Here is a 14,910-nt window from a genome sequence, read left to right on the forward strand (position 1 = left end):
TTACGAGTATGAATTGGGTCATCAGATTGACAAAATGTTCATTATTTGTCAGCTATGGAGAAATTCGGATCATTACTGCTCTAAGGATAAGTGAGTTGACCGTTACAAACATTCGTTTTATTCATTTAAGTTTCAACTAGGGTGTATTAATTGCGAATCTGCTTTCTCATTTCTGTTTTACATTAATGATTATTGAATCATAAGTAAGTGACAATGCCCTTAATATTTCGTCAAAAAAGCAATGGTGCGAGTACAAATCTTATTTAAAAGAATTGTATACAAAGTAAATAAAATAGCGAGAATCGTATTCACAAGACAATGTTTTGTTGCATTACATAATGACGTCGTTCTCCATATTTTCGACTATCAAGCCATGTCCGTGATCTTATAGATAATAGGCAGTTAGATCAAAGGGAAATGTAAATATGGCCGATATGTTGACTTCAAGTAAACAACACTCTGGTTGACTCTGAAATATATTTCCAAGAGCATGACGGTGTTTCCATGAACTTTCCTTTAATAATTCATAGCTTGTGTGTGTTCTTGTCAATGTGTAACATTAACATAAGTTAATAATTATGACGTATACAATTATTCCTAGTTATACCCGTTGGCGTTCAACACGATATGGAAACTGCTACACTTTTGAATTAAAAACAGATGTTGGTATTATGGATGGACTGGACGGGGGTAAGTTGATTAACAATACTTAGTTTTGATTGGTTGATTTAAAATACCATGTTTTTATTAGTTCATTTCTGATCGTTTATTGTTTAACATCTCAAAAATAATCTATAAATTTCAGTATTTGTGTTACACAGGTTCTACAGCTGCGAAATCCTATAATGTTGTAAGGAAAATCAGATGTAATAACTGTTAAATTATTTATGAACTCTTTATAAATCATGTTAGATTGCAGTCGATCAGTTCTGCAGATTCAGGAACTTAAAGTAAACCTGTATTGGTATCGCGGTAGTGCTCGTACATAAACATTACACTTTATAAATTTATTGTGCGAATATTTCAACTACCCAAAATTTGTTTGATTTGTGTATACCCCAAATTTTACTCGAGCATTTTGGGTTATGACGAAAAAGTAGAAGGCCCTGTTCGTCAAAGAGCATGGTGCTCATGAAATAATGTAAAACAAATGTTCTGTTTTGATGCAATTAAACAAAATAACAATAACGATTCCAAATATTTCGAGCCTGTTTCTGCATTTTATTTGTGAATCTAATGGTCAGTAAAACAGATAGAATATTCCGTAAGGTCAATTTAAATATTTGAATAACAGTATATTGGTATGAAACATCCCGTATTCGTCATGATAAACTCATTAAAACACGTTTGTTTGATTGCCTTCCGCATGTTCGTTTATATAATTCAGGAATAAACCTTATTTTTAATTTGGAAATACACGAGAATACTACCACTGACTTTGAACCAGGAATACGTTTTGTTGTCCATCCTCGAGGTGTCGTTGCTATGCCACACGAAGAAGGAATTACAATCAAAGGAGGCGAGAGAGCAATCATTGGCATTACACAGGTAATTAATTCAGGGTACAGGTAACCAATGTAGCGTACAGGTAATCAATAAATTGTTCATTTATTCAAAATAAAAGTATTATTGGTGTGAGGATTTACAATGTGTTGTCAATATACTTGATACTTTGAACTTGGTAAGCATAATTAAAACTACTTTTGTCATGGTAGGCAAGATGTACACTGCTTCTTTTTGCTCAACTAAAGAAATTTTGTGTTTCATTTGTTCTTTCCATGAAATATGCGAGATACTTATCGCATTGGGTAAGCAAGTCGTAATTTACATATACATTTTATTCTATATATATAGGGTTAGCCATGAGACAATATTAAAATTTAAAATGCTTAATTTTGAAACGTTTGAGATGATCGTAAAAACTAGTCAATAACCATTGAAATCGTATAAACGCTATGTTGGCTAATGAAAATGCAAACATATGTTTTGAAAGTTGCCTCATTTTTAAGGATTCACAAAACGGAATGTACCTACACTGCATGTCAATACCAACATTCTGTTTACTTGGTTAATGCTATTTGCGGGGTACAAAGACAATTAAATGACAAAGAGCAGTTCAGAGATGAAACAGTATTTACAAAATGTCAAACTCTAAGGCGACAGAGACTAGCAGCAAACTTACTTCACATATAATTAACTCCTATCATTAAGGTAGTTGTCATTTCTGTCTATTAGATGTGGTAAATATGCATCCTCAAAAGGAGTAATGAACGAAAACATGTCTATTTTAGCGCAAATGCGACCAATAACGATCTTTCAGTTCCACCTTATTTGAAAATTGAAACGTTCCCCTATAACAATCGTTTTCACTTTGTATTTTCGGGGCATCTTTTTCGTCTGCTATACTAGTATTGTTTCTTGGGATTCGTAAATACTTACATAATTATATGATAAAATAAAAAAAAATGAAATGAAATGCTGAAATATTTTGAAGACTGGAATACATCGACTACAAACCCCAAAGAGTCCATGTAGAACCAATGACAGACATTTTGGAGGAATATATGATATGAAGGTATTAGTTCAGATAAAGAAAATATTGTAAGATTATCTTCAAAGGCTTTAATGAGACTACATGTTTAATATTTTCTAAATAAGTAAATACACATTATCGTGGGTATAAACATAATTGTAAATGTAATAATATAAGATAACTTCGTAAAGACATTGATTCAATTTATATGTGAACTATGTATCGATGGGGAATTATTCTCGGAATTAATGTATGGGACAGTGTCATGATAGATATGACAAAGTCAATAGAGTTTTAATTTAAATACAAGTTGAGAAAAAATGATAAAACTTAAGTTGAAAACATTTTACTGCCATTATCAGTTATTTTATTGTTGATAGGCATGTAGGAAATTGTGTAGAGAGACGATAATTCAAGAGGAGTGTGGATGTTATGAATTCGACGAATCGATTTCCCTTCGGACACCCTCTATCATAGATACCTGCAAAAATACCAATTTCGGTAGGTGCAGCTAAGCTATTTCACCAAGGTATCACTCTTCCGCAAATTAAAATAGGTACTTTAAAATAATTGGAAACAAATGTAATGGTTTTAGTTAATATGGTATTCTGTTCGTATGTCAGTCTGTCTGTCATCGACACTCCGCACAATAACTAAAAAACGCTTTTACCAAATTAAATGAGATTGCACTGAAAAATTTATATTTATAGATTTTAAAAAAATAATTGTTTCAATTTTTGTAAATTTTAGATAATACGTTATCGAGTTTGGAAATTTTATTTAAAAAAGGGGGGATCTTATAGTTTCAGAATAGAACCCAAAATTGCTTTTATAAATTGCTCATATGACATTGCGATTTGAACTTTATTTGAAAAAAAATCACCAAAACTAAAAGATCGACGGGCATACCCTGCGTTCATGCCGCAGATTTTAACAATTAGATTGTGTTAATGGAATTATGTGTAATTTAAATAGGTGTTCTGATTGACTATACCTATATGTTGCAGCATCTATAAGTCAGTACATGTAATAAGGTACTTTGAAGAGTTTCTGACAGGCTTTAGATTAAAAGTGACCCCTAAATTATTACGAGAAATCGTAACATATGTTAACAATTCGAATTTATATAAATTTAATTTTTCCAAAAATTGCTTTGTGTACTGCTATAATGGATGGTATTATTAACTTCATCTAGTTATGCCAAATCTGTTTGTAACGCTATTGAAATTCAACTAGTCGCCTTTGGTCAAAATTGCGGCATGAATATCTAAACTCAATCTAATTAAATCAAATCCTTCAATTTGCTCCCTATCTGATATGTCACGCATCAAGGCTTAAAATACGAATTTATCAGATTGGCTCACACTTAATGTTAAAGTTTAAACTAGCAACACATCAATGTGAGAAATAAAATTATTATCTTCTGAAAGAAGAAAATATTAAAAGAAACTGCAGTTAAAATGACGACCAAAAGATAATAACATGACATTTTCATATCAATTGTATTAACAGCCTTCGGTAGATTTTTTCCCTGGATACTACGGCTCTTGGTATGATATCATAAAAGACAAAAGACAAACAACAATACGAACAAACTCCAAATGGGAAACTAACGATCAGACCCTGGTCCATAAGAAGCACAAAAAGAGGTTAAAGATATCAAGGGGACATTGAAACGCTCAAAAAGAAAATAATCCAACATAGCAATGCCAAAAAATACCGAAATAATATACCTGTCAGAAATGATTGATGTAGATATACAGGCATTTCTCTTCGTTTTTTTTTCTTTTGTATTGTTGTTGTTTATGAATCGAATAACATTGAAATAAATGCAATACAAACTGTTATTACTTTTTGGCGCTGTTTTCAGACTGCTTTAAAAGAGTTCAAGGCGATTTAGCATTAAATCTTGGTAATTATTGTGACTGTCCAGTAGCTTGTAGGTAAGTAAACCAATATTGATGTTATCATATCAGTTAAGTAGGCGAATTTGCAATCAACACTGAATTTAATTTGAGTAAGGTTTCAGTCAGTACATTTAGTGAATCTTGCACACAGAGAAGGTATCTCCCAGTTGATACGTTATTCCAGGGCGTGTATTTCCTATCATATCTTTTTTGATAGATGGTTGCCAGTTAGAAAGGAAGTTATTACACCAAGTGTTGCAAGTTGGTTTTAAAGACCCCATCACGAATTGGTTGACCGCAATAAAATATCCATTTCACTGACGATTACGGATATTTTCTAATTGTCGTAACTAATATCCTTGCCCATTTTCCTTTAATGTTAACCCTTCAAAAGCACCTAAGATTAACCCAGTTTTTATGGGGTTCGTGTTGCTTAGTCTTTTTTATTTTAGCAATGGCAGGTCAGTTTATTATTTACTTTAAATGACCCTTTTATATAGAAACTTAAATAAGCAAATATGATTAGCAATACGAGCATACAAATAAAACAATATGGAAAAAAATCGTCCGATCACTCCTTTTTTAAATTTATTTCCCTTTGTTTTGAACTTTATTATAGACAGATTTTAGTTAAAACTTCATTTGATTTATTCATAGTGGATTGGGAAACAAGTTATTAAAACTTATTTAAATCCCTATCCTCTTTAAGGATGCGAGTGATGCCTTGTAGCTGTAATAGCCTGCTCTTTTTCGTAATGTACACGTTGTGTTTTACGTTCAAGAGCTTCGGCTCATTCTTTATACGGGTCAGTCATTTATCGTCCCCTTCCATTGTTTCTCAAGACCATACTTGCAAATGGTGTCAAGGGAGAGCCGAACATTAACTCCCAATAATTTTCTCCCCGGAACGGTGATCGAACCAGGAACCTTGGTGTTAGTAGTCTGATGCTCTAACAACTACACCACGGCTCTTCGTAACTAGACATACTAGACCGGCAGATGATACGTTAATGACAAGAAATAACAACAAGTCAAGATCTACTATCAAGTAAGAGTTTGCTGATATAATTAGTAGACTGTCACTCTTTATTGAGTTTGACAGTCCCTCTGGTATCTTTTGCCCATCTTTTATTCTCTTTCGTACATGTATATGAATTTAACTATATGGAAATTGATGTATATATATATATTACTTTAATATTTATAAGTTTGTAATGACATATGGCAGTCCGTACCATGTTTTGTTCTTCGTAATCTTCGGACCAACGACATGTAGCAATTTTTTACTATTTGGGACTTTTCTCCGAAAGTTGTTGAATATAACTGGACTTTCCGCACAACATTCAGTCACTGATGAAGGGTTAATACTGGCCATGGATAAGTAATCGATCCCTTGTCCACTATCTACTCTTCCTCCGATGACCTCTACGTTTTCCATCAAGTAGCTCGATGGTTGTGCCAAGACAATAAAATTCCATATCTTGTCGTGTTGTAATGCCTAGCTAGGTCACAAATTGACTGATTTGACGCCGGATTTGCTACGAATACGATCCAGTACTCTTCGTGGCAATCTGTATTTGTCCGTAGATTTCTATATTGTATACGTTGTCATACGTAGTAGTTCTTATAAATCCATGACAATTGTTAAAGATGCGCAAATTTTGACCATGGATCAAACAACCTTAGTAAACCCTACTAAACCGTATAAGAACGTACCAATCCTAATTAGTTTCTTGTCTATTTGAAACATGAATTTTCTTCACTTAAATTCTAATAGTAAATCTTCTTATGGGCAGTCTTACCATATCTCCTTATTTGTATATTTACATCGTGTTTCAAGAGATTAAAATCTTTCCCTACAGTGCGGATATTTTTAATTAGTGTATGACTTTCCTAACATTTGTCGAGTTTATTTAACAAAATAATACTGAGTATTCGAAACGGCTGTACCAACAATAAAAAAGACAAAAATAAATAGATGCCAAAATACCGTTCTCAACAACAAACCAACAGATGAAACCATGAACATTGGTCATGCCTTCTGATTGGAATTCAATACATGCTTTGTTTTCTTCCTACTTAAATATTTTATTAAACTAGTAATAAAACATACTTCCTGGTTTTTTTTCAGAGAAACTAACTTAGTTTTGTCAGATGTACGAGAACCAGCTTTCAAATCAAACAGCCTTGACGATAGAAGTCAACTGGTAAATTATCTAGACTCGTTTAAAAAATAAGTACATGTCATCAAATATAATATACATGAACACTTTAGCATTTAAGATCAAATAATAAAACGTGGTGTTAATGCCAACGATTAAACTATTCATCATTTTAAATAACGACGACTATTCAATTATATGTAATTGTATAGCACATTCAACCATACCGTAAAGTATCACTATTTTACTAGACAGCAGAATTTGCAAACAAATTCCCTTTTCAATTTTATGCAATTGCCATTTTGCTCAATGGAATATTAAACAACGCGAATTAAAACTGTGTTAGACATGTGTAACAGTTCATATTAGTTATTTCTCACACATATATATTTAACTGCAACAGTCCAGTTGTTCATTAGAAGTTAAGATAAGTTAAAATGCACACAAATCTGTTTTACACATTTCAGAACATGATGTCAAACCACATATGTGGAACAATATATGGAGCAATGCCACAAAGGAACTGTCCACTCAATAGATTGAAAAGAGAAAATACATTGACGTAAGAGTCACAAACTTTAATATAAGTTGTTCGGTGTGAGGCATATTACAAATACTTTACAGACGTGTACAAAGCTCTTTTTTTTATTTTGAGAGTTACTCTAGAGAACAAATACAGAATAGAATACACGTTATATGATAAATGTGAGTCCACAAAAGTAAAATCACAAAATACTGAACTGCGAGGATAATTAAAAAGGAAAATTCCAAATCAAATGGCTAAAACAAAAACCTCAAACACATCAAACGAAAGTATAACAACTATCATTTTCCTGACAATATAATTTTGACGACAGCGATTTGTTCCTGGATATTGTCAAATGTTTTTTTTTCAAAGGAATACCATTGTCGAGTTATGTCACGTATGAGTGACAACGATTGGTTTATGCATTTAGTAAATTTTGCTTTGAGCATTAACTATATAATTTAAAAAAAAAAAACGTTTTTCGACTTTGTTTGATATTTCCTGGCATATTCCTTGCAGAAATGTGTTTAAACTATAACGAGGAACGTCAGACTAAATGAAATCCAAAACTTTGAACCAAAAATGGAGGTATACTAAGCATTACTTGTGTATATATTCTTCTATAAAGTTATGAAGAGTTTCACATGATTTCATGATTTATTTGGCTACAAAAATAAACATACAGGTAATTAAGAACTGCGATTCGCGAAACATATATGTTAACTCTCTTGATTCCAAAGGTTGTTTAATGACTAAATAATCAATATCACTCGTTTTACGACAAAAATGTCTAATTCTAGAGATTATACTTAGTATAATTATTGTTGGTATCTAAGCACATACTAGTTGATTTTAAAATATATGAGGTAAAAAAACAGAAAAATGGATTAGACACAAGTTTTTCAACTTCTTCAAGCTTGTATCTATTTGCAGAGACAATTTTGTTAAGATCAAATTATACCTCAAAGAACCAGCCTATGATATATGGTCAGAGGAAGCCGCATATGATGTAAGTGATATTTTTATGCAAATAGGTATAAAAGTTCACGATATAAGTACGTGCGAAAAATAGCGATACATGAGCAAGTTAAAGATATAGGTATAACTATAATTTTCTAATTAAACAAAATATTGATGTTTACAATGAGATAACATTCTGTTAACGGAAGCTGATCATGATGAAATCGAATCAGTGTGATATTGTAAAGACTTTTTATGTATTTAGTTTGTCCAAAGAACTGTTCTGGATTTGCTTTCACCATGAACGATTACGCCCACACATATGAACTTCAATGGTTTGGAAATTATTGAAAACGTGAGGAGGAATATAACCAAAAGAGACAGAACAACATTATGGTTCTTAATTTCTGTCTCATTTGGTCTCTTGTTGAAAGTTGTCTTATAAGCAATCATACCACATATTCTTTTTTTTTAGAACAATGGCCAACTTTGAATTTGACTGACTTTGTCTCAACACTATTCTAAATTGAACGAACCTGAAAAGACGACTTGGGTCTTTCTGACTATCGTAAATAAGTCATTTGCTTATATGACGTCAACAGTCTTTTCTTTTTATTCCAGAAATAAATTCTTGTTATACAGTACATATTGACACAATTTACACCATTGCGTGGATTATAAAAAGAATATAAAAGATGATAGTTAATATAATATGAATCATCTGCAGAAGTTTAAAAATAAACTTGATATTCAAGATTGTTATAAAATACCACTTCGCATATATTTTGAAAACACATTTATTTCACTAAACTGAAAGAAAATATTTCTTATATGATTTCCAAGACGCTAATAATTTTAAAAAATGTCCAGTTACAATTTTGCTTATATAAATAAACTCATTATAGATACCAGGATTAAAATTTTATATATACGCCAGACGCGCGCTTCGTCTACAAAAGACTCATCAGTGACGCTCGAATCACGAAACGTTTAAAGGCCAAATAAAGTACGAAGTTGAAGAGCATTGAACACCAAAAATTCCTAAATGTTTTGCCAAATACCGCTAACGTAATCTATTCCTTAGGTAGATAAGCCTTAGTATTTCAAATATTCCACTAGCAGTGGTTTCGACCATAAACCATTTCTTATTATAGTTACTGTACTAGTATTCAAACGTTACTCCGTCAAACATGTTTGAATGTAAGTTTCACATGCACATGTACCTAGAATACTTTTATGATTTCTTTTCACTTTTCTATAGCAAATCCAGATGCTAGCTGATATCGGTGGTTCTCTTGGATTGTTTATTGGAGCATCCGTCTTAAGTCTCGGTGAATTATTGGAAGTGGTTGGCATGTGTGTGAGAGCATTAATAAGAAGGCGACAAAATTCCATCCACACTGTTGACCAGATTCAGGAGACACAACCTGAAAAACTTACCTTGGATGATATAGACTGTACAAACGACATTGTTGAAACAAAATAATGTCAGACATTAACGTACTACTTAATTTACTAATATATCCATATATTTTAAAGGAAAGATTTTTTTAATTTTATCTTTTTAAGTTTCTCACCTTTTATTTGTTATTTATTGTTAAGTTCAACTTTGGCTGAATAAGATAAGAAAACCCGCTGATATTTTTTATCTTGCAAGTGAATAGTTCTACATCATTGAATTCGTAGTTTAGTGAACAGTTTAGTCCTTACTTTAGGAATTAGGTCACATTAATACTCTTTTAATTATTGAATGAATAGAATATCAACGTTGAATGTGAAACAAGGGAAAACCTTTTGATTACCTAATCCACGAACACTAATTGTCATACAGGTAAAATCGATGATTGAGATATTCGTTTAACCATAAGTATGAAGTCATACAAACCTAGAAAAAAAATCAAATTGCACGAATTCGCTATATATATTTATATTTAGGCTTTAATTGGGTTGTAGGGCCATCGGCAGTCTTTGGAAGTGACCAAGATGGATAATTAAATGGCTTTCTCCTGCTTAACGAATTACGAATCGTTTTACATTTTTAAAAATAACTATATTGCTTTTTTGCTTTATTTAAAAACATGCAATAAAACTATAGTTAAATCAATAAGATTAAAAACCATAAAGAATTTTTTATAACAGTGATATTTCTGAAATACGTAACAAAAATTCAAGCGAGGCTTGATCAAATTAAATTTGGTCTCCAGATTAGTTGAAATCAATGTTTGGTTAATGGATTAATCAACTAATCATGAAAAGGGGTTTTAAAGGTGTTGCCAATTCTTTTTGAACAAACTCGCATTCTATTGCTTAAAGGCTTGTTTTTTGTGAGTATATGAAATGACTTTAAGTGTTCCTTTATATCATAAAATAGTTGTATTCGTGTCCAAAAATATAAAAACAATTGTGTACTTGACATATCCTATAATTATATTTTAAATCAAATAATTGAGTCTAAATATAATAAATTTCGTTCATTGTTTATCAATTAAATGGACGACTTTTAAAACTTTATCTGTTGTACAACTGTATTCTTTGAAATCAATTCTGCATACTAGTTAGATTATATTATACATTTCACCTGTGGTGAGACCTTGTACGTTTTCTCTATAGTAAGAGTATAATATGTAAAATTATTTACAATGTCGTATCCGTTGATCTGTGATTTCAAGTTGTTTCTTTAACAAAGAAATCAATCACAGGTGTTAAAACAATTGTCTTATATTTAATTGTTTTACGTAAATGCATAAGAATAAGCTTCACTTTATCATAATGTAAAGACAATAACGAAATTGCAATTACTAATTTGGCTTAAAGGGTAAGTTATTTTATTACTTCATTTAAGCAAATATAAAAGCTATATTCTAATTTTGAAACTGTATTTTATGTGATAGAATTAAATATTCTAATCTGCATGTATTTATTTGAAAGGGATAGAGTTATTTATTATGTCTTTGAGATTCAATCAATTTTCTTTTTCATAATGTGCATATTATGCGAGATATAAGTGTACTTTCTGATGTGCTTCCCTAAGGGCATTTCCTTGTTTGAGACGGACGCAATAATTTTTCACTCCTATTTGAATCAGTAGAAAATTTATCGTTGTTTTTATTATTCTAAAATCAATATCTGTTTCCTTCTATTGAAATATACCATTCTTGTACAATTCTACATTGTTTTTCCATGTCACCTAACTAATGTTCACATCTTTCATCGAAGGTATAGTTGTATCCTTTTGTTTTATAATGTATCAATCTAATTTTATAATATAACAAATACGGAACACATTAAAAGGCAGGCGAAAGATACTACAATTATTCAATGAGGGTATATCCGATACCCAAAGTGTGTCATAGAGTGACTTACATTTAGCCATTACTGCTATTTTTTCACAGACGGTGCTCGTGTTTTTCCCTTACTCACTGATGATTACCATTGAAACAACTGGCAGTAAAAGATCAATGGACAAAGATGTTAACAATACCAAGTCACCGCATGCAACCTGGTTTTGCAATAAAAGCGGAGAAATAAAAAAAAAATGAATAAAAATCATCATCAGTTGGATATAATATTTAATACAGAATAGATGTTTTCGTACTATCAATAAAAAGTAAACTCACAAAAATACTGAACTGCCAGGAAAATTCAACCAGAAAGTCCCTAATCATTTGCAAAATCAAATGGTAAAATTCATCAAACAAATGGACTACAATCGTAATATTCCTGAATTGGATGCGGCATTTTCAAATAAAGAAAATGGTGAATTGAACTTGATGTTATAGCGCTAAACCTCTCACTTGTATGAAAGTCGGATCAAATTTCATTATATTGACAACAATGAGTGAACAAAATGTTATAAGTAGGAGTACAACAACAACACGAACCCAACAAAAACTGGGGGGGATATCAGGTGCTGCTCAACATGTGGCACTCGTCGTGCTACTTATATTATTACAAAGCCGGCAAATAGTATACTTCGGTCGGTCACATTCGTGAAAAGGGAATGAGACTGTAATTACGACATAAGGCACATATCTAATATCATCCGTATAACGGATATTCAATAACGGTCAACTGTGGGGGCGGAAAGGGGGTACCTTTCTCCTTTCTCCCACCCCTTTTCTCCTTTCTCCCGCCCCTCTTCTCCTTTGTCCCACCCGTCCTCTCCTTTCTCCCAACCCCTTTATCTTGTCTCCCACCCTGCATCATGAAAAAATAGTCTACAGGATGCTAATTTTTAAAGAAATCGATCAAATGTCTTGTTTTTATGGTTCGTCCACGTCTTGTCCTCTCACAAGATAGAAGTGTTTTTTCTTTTGCTTCAAGAACCTCTATTACTTTTTCTCTGACTGTGAAGCTGTCCGTTTGCATTTAATTTGTAACTCTGATGCATCACACAATTTCCCGATGATTTGTTTTAAAGTATAAATTCTATCTATAGAAACGCAGGATAATGTGTTAAAATACGGGGAATTTTTGTAACACAATTAGTGCAATTTCGTTAAGAAACCAATTCGTTTAAAAGGTTGCCGAAAAAAGCTGCTTGCAAAAAAGAAAAAGAAAATTCTTTTGGAAAATAATACAGATATAATTTATCGAAAATACATAGTACTAGCAGTCGTTGAAAATCAGGCATTACATGATTTTCAGAATTAAAGCTATTTTGGCGCACAACTTTCCCTGTATGTTCCAAGTGTAAGCATTTTTTGAAATATTATTGGACTGTACCGAAAATAATGTTCCGGAAGCTTGTAATAAATAGATTACCAATACTGTAATACTACATATAAGCGCAGTTTACACAGGACAGAAACATCGGAATGAGGAAAAAGTTAACAAAAGCTTGTCATTTTGGGATGTCAGCACTTAATTAATGCACATCCGTTGGGACGAAATAAAATTAGATCATTCAAACCCCGTTACATATTTTTTCACTCAATTCCCTATTTCAAAACAAATCATTTCTTGAAATTTACAATCCAACGATTCATTAAATAAAACCCAGTGGCCAACAATAAATGAATAATCGGTGATTTGATGAAGGTAAACCAAAAAAAGAGTCTTTGAACGCCAAAAAAAATTAAAGAGATATGATTGTTTGCCTATATTTCTTCAAATGCAGAAACCAACTGAAAAGAAATACATTTTAACATCATTTTGGTTCATGTCAATTGACACTTGGGTGTATAGGGATGGGTGTGTTTTGTTGTTGAGTTTGACATGATGTACAATTGATGATTTCCGAACTATATTTCACTATGAACTACTTATTCAAAAATAAATGTTGTCACCAAATGCTTTGAAAAATAGAACACAAATACAATCATAAACGCTTCTTATATATTTTGTTCCCTACACAAAATGACACGATCATACTGTTTTACCCGTGTCAATTTGGCCGCCTGTCCCTCACTTACTCGGTATAAAAGATGTAGATAAGGGTTTATACAACTTATTTCGGAGTGCTTTATTTTTTTTATGTCAACTTTAGTATAAATATATATACCAAAAGTCTGAATATTCAGTCAAAACTTTTTTTTAAATTTGGTATTTTGAAAATATATAAAGGCACGCAGAGTCCGACTTTCTCCATCTGCAGTGTTCAATTTCAAGGTGGAACTTTTATAATGCATCGAGTGTTTTACTTATAGAGGATGCATGTATGTTCTCAAGATTTTTGTTATCATATCATTTTTCACGAATGACAATGTTGAACTTATTGTTTGCAAGGTTGTTCGCAACTTTGCACACTACCCAAACGTTTATAGCATACAGAGAATATACTATATTAAAACATGTATTATTTTATTCTTCACTTTTACATCTGACGGGATGTTTCATAAGTACCCTTTTTGATGGCTGCATTAGACACATTAAATTCAAATTGTAATGTATCGTCCGGAACATGCCTGAAATATTTGCCACCGGACATTTTTTAACCTCAAATCAATCAATTCATATTGTATCTAAAAATCGAATTCGAATTACGTGTGAACTCAGCATTTATAATAGGAAATTTACTAAAACCAGACAGGTTAAATGAAAACAAAATAACAAACACCATTCAGATCCCGTTACATATTTTTCAATACCTCTCAGTAAAACATTTTTTACTCTATATTAAGTAATGTCATCCTTTTTCTGTCAAATTCTATGCATATCGGTCAACTTTGAAGCACTTTATCTGAAAAAAAAACAAGGATGGTGACATGTCATGGTCTCTATACATGCACGGGCTCACAATAAAATCCAGGAACTGATTGTTAGTTTTTAGTCTTTCTCCATATATAAGAGATCGTAATGAATTAGTGACGACGTTCAGAATATTGTTTTTTTACTATGCCATTTTGGGAATTTTCTGAGACTGTCCCAAGTGAGCCTGAGGTTTGGCTAGTCATAAAACTAGGTTCAATTCACCATTTTCTACATAAGAAAATGCCTGTAACGATTCGGAATATAACAGTTGTTATCCATTTGTTTAATTTTGCAGTTTGATTTCGGACTTTCCGCTTTTTAAGTTATTTTACTTTTTATTAGCACTTTCTTTAATCTTTTGATTAACTCCTGTATTAAATAATTGTTTTCCTGCTAAATTTTAATAATTTAAATATACATTTTTGTCTCCTTTTTTACCCCTTTTCTTCTTTCTCTTGCCCCTTCTCTCCGTTCTCCCGCCCCTCTCTCCTTTCTCCCGACCCTTCTCTTCTCCTTTCTCCCAACCCCTCTCTCCTTGTCTCCCTTTACTCTTTCCGCCCTCTCTAAACTAACTCATGATGGCGTCCGTAGTTTTGTTTTCAACCGACCCTCATAGTCAATTTCTAGATA

At 32.0% G+C, this 14,910-nt stretch overlaps 1 protein-coding gene across 2 annotated transcripts; it reads left to right on the forward strand.

Moving 5' to 3' along the window:
• Positions 1-494: 494 nt before the first annotated feature.
• Positions 495-7,200, forward strand: LOC143075136 (acid-sensing ion channel 4-B-like). Of its 2 annotated transcripts, XM_076250451.1 has the most exons (7): positions 495-690; positions 1,388-1,548; positions 2,495-2,575; positions 2,914-3,034; positions 4,404-4,476; positions 6,572-6,647; positions 7,070-7,200. In XM_076250451.1, exons 1-7 carry the CDS (start codon positions 579-581, stop codon positions 7,166-7,168), a joined length of 723 nt encoding a protein of 240 aa, XP_076106566.1. In that variant the 5' UTR covers positions 495-578; the 3' UTR covers positions 7,169-7,200. The 2 variants fall into 2 exon arrangements, with proteins under 2 accessions (XP_076106566.1, XP_076106567.1); XM_076250452.1 differs by lacking the exon at positions 495-690 and having other exon boundaries at positions 1,383-1,548.
• Positions 7,201-14,910: the final 7,710 nt, after the last annotated feature.

This window comes from Mytilus galloprovincialis, chromosome 5 (genome assembly GCF_965363235.1).
Source record: "Mytilus galloprovincialis chromosome 5, xbMytGall1.hap1.1, whole genome shotgun sequence".
Taxonomy (NCBI): Eukaryota; Metazoa; Mollusca; class Bivalvia; order Mytilida; family Mytilidae; genus Mytilus; species Mytilus galloprovincialis.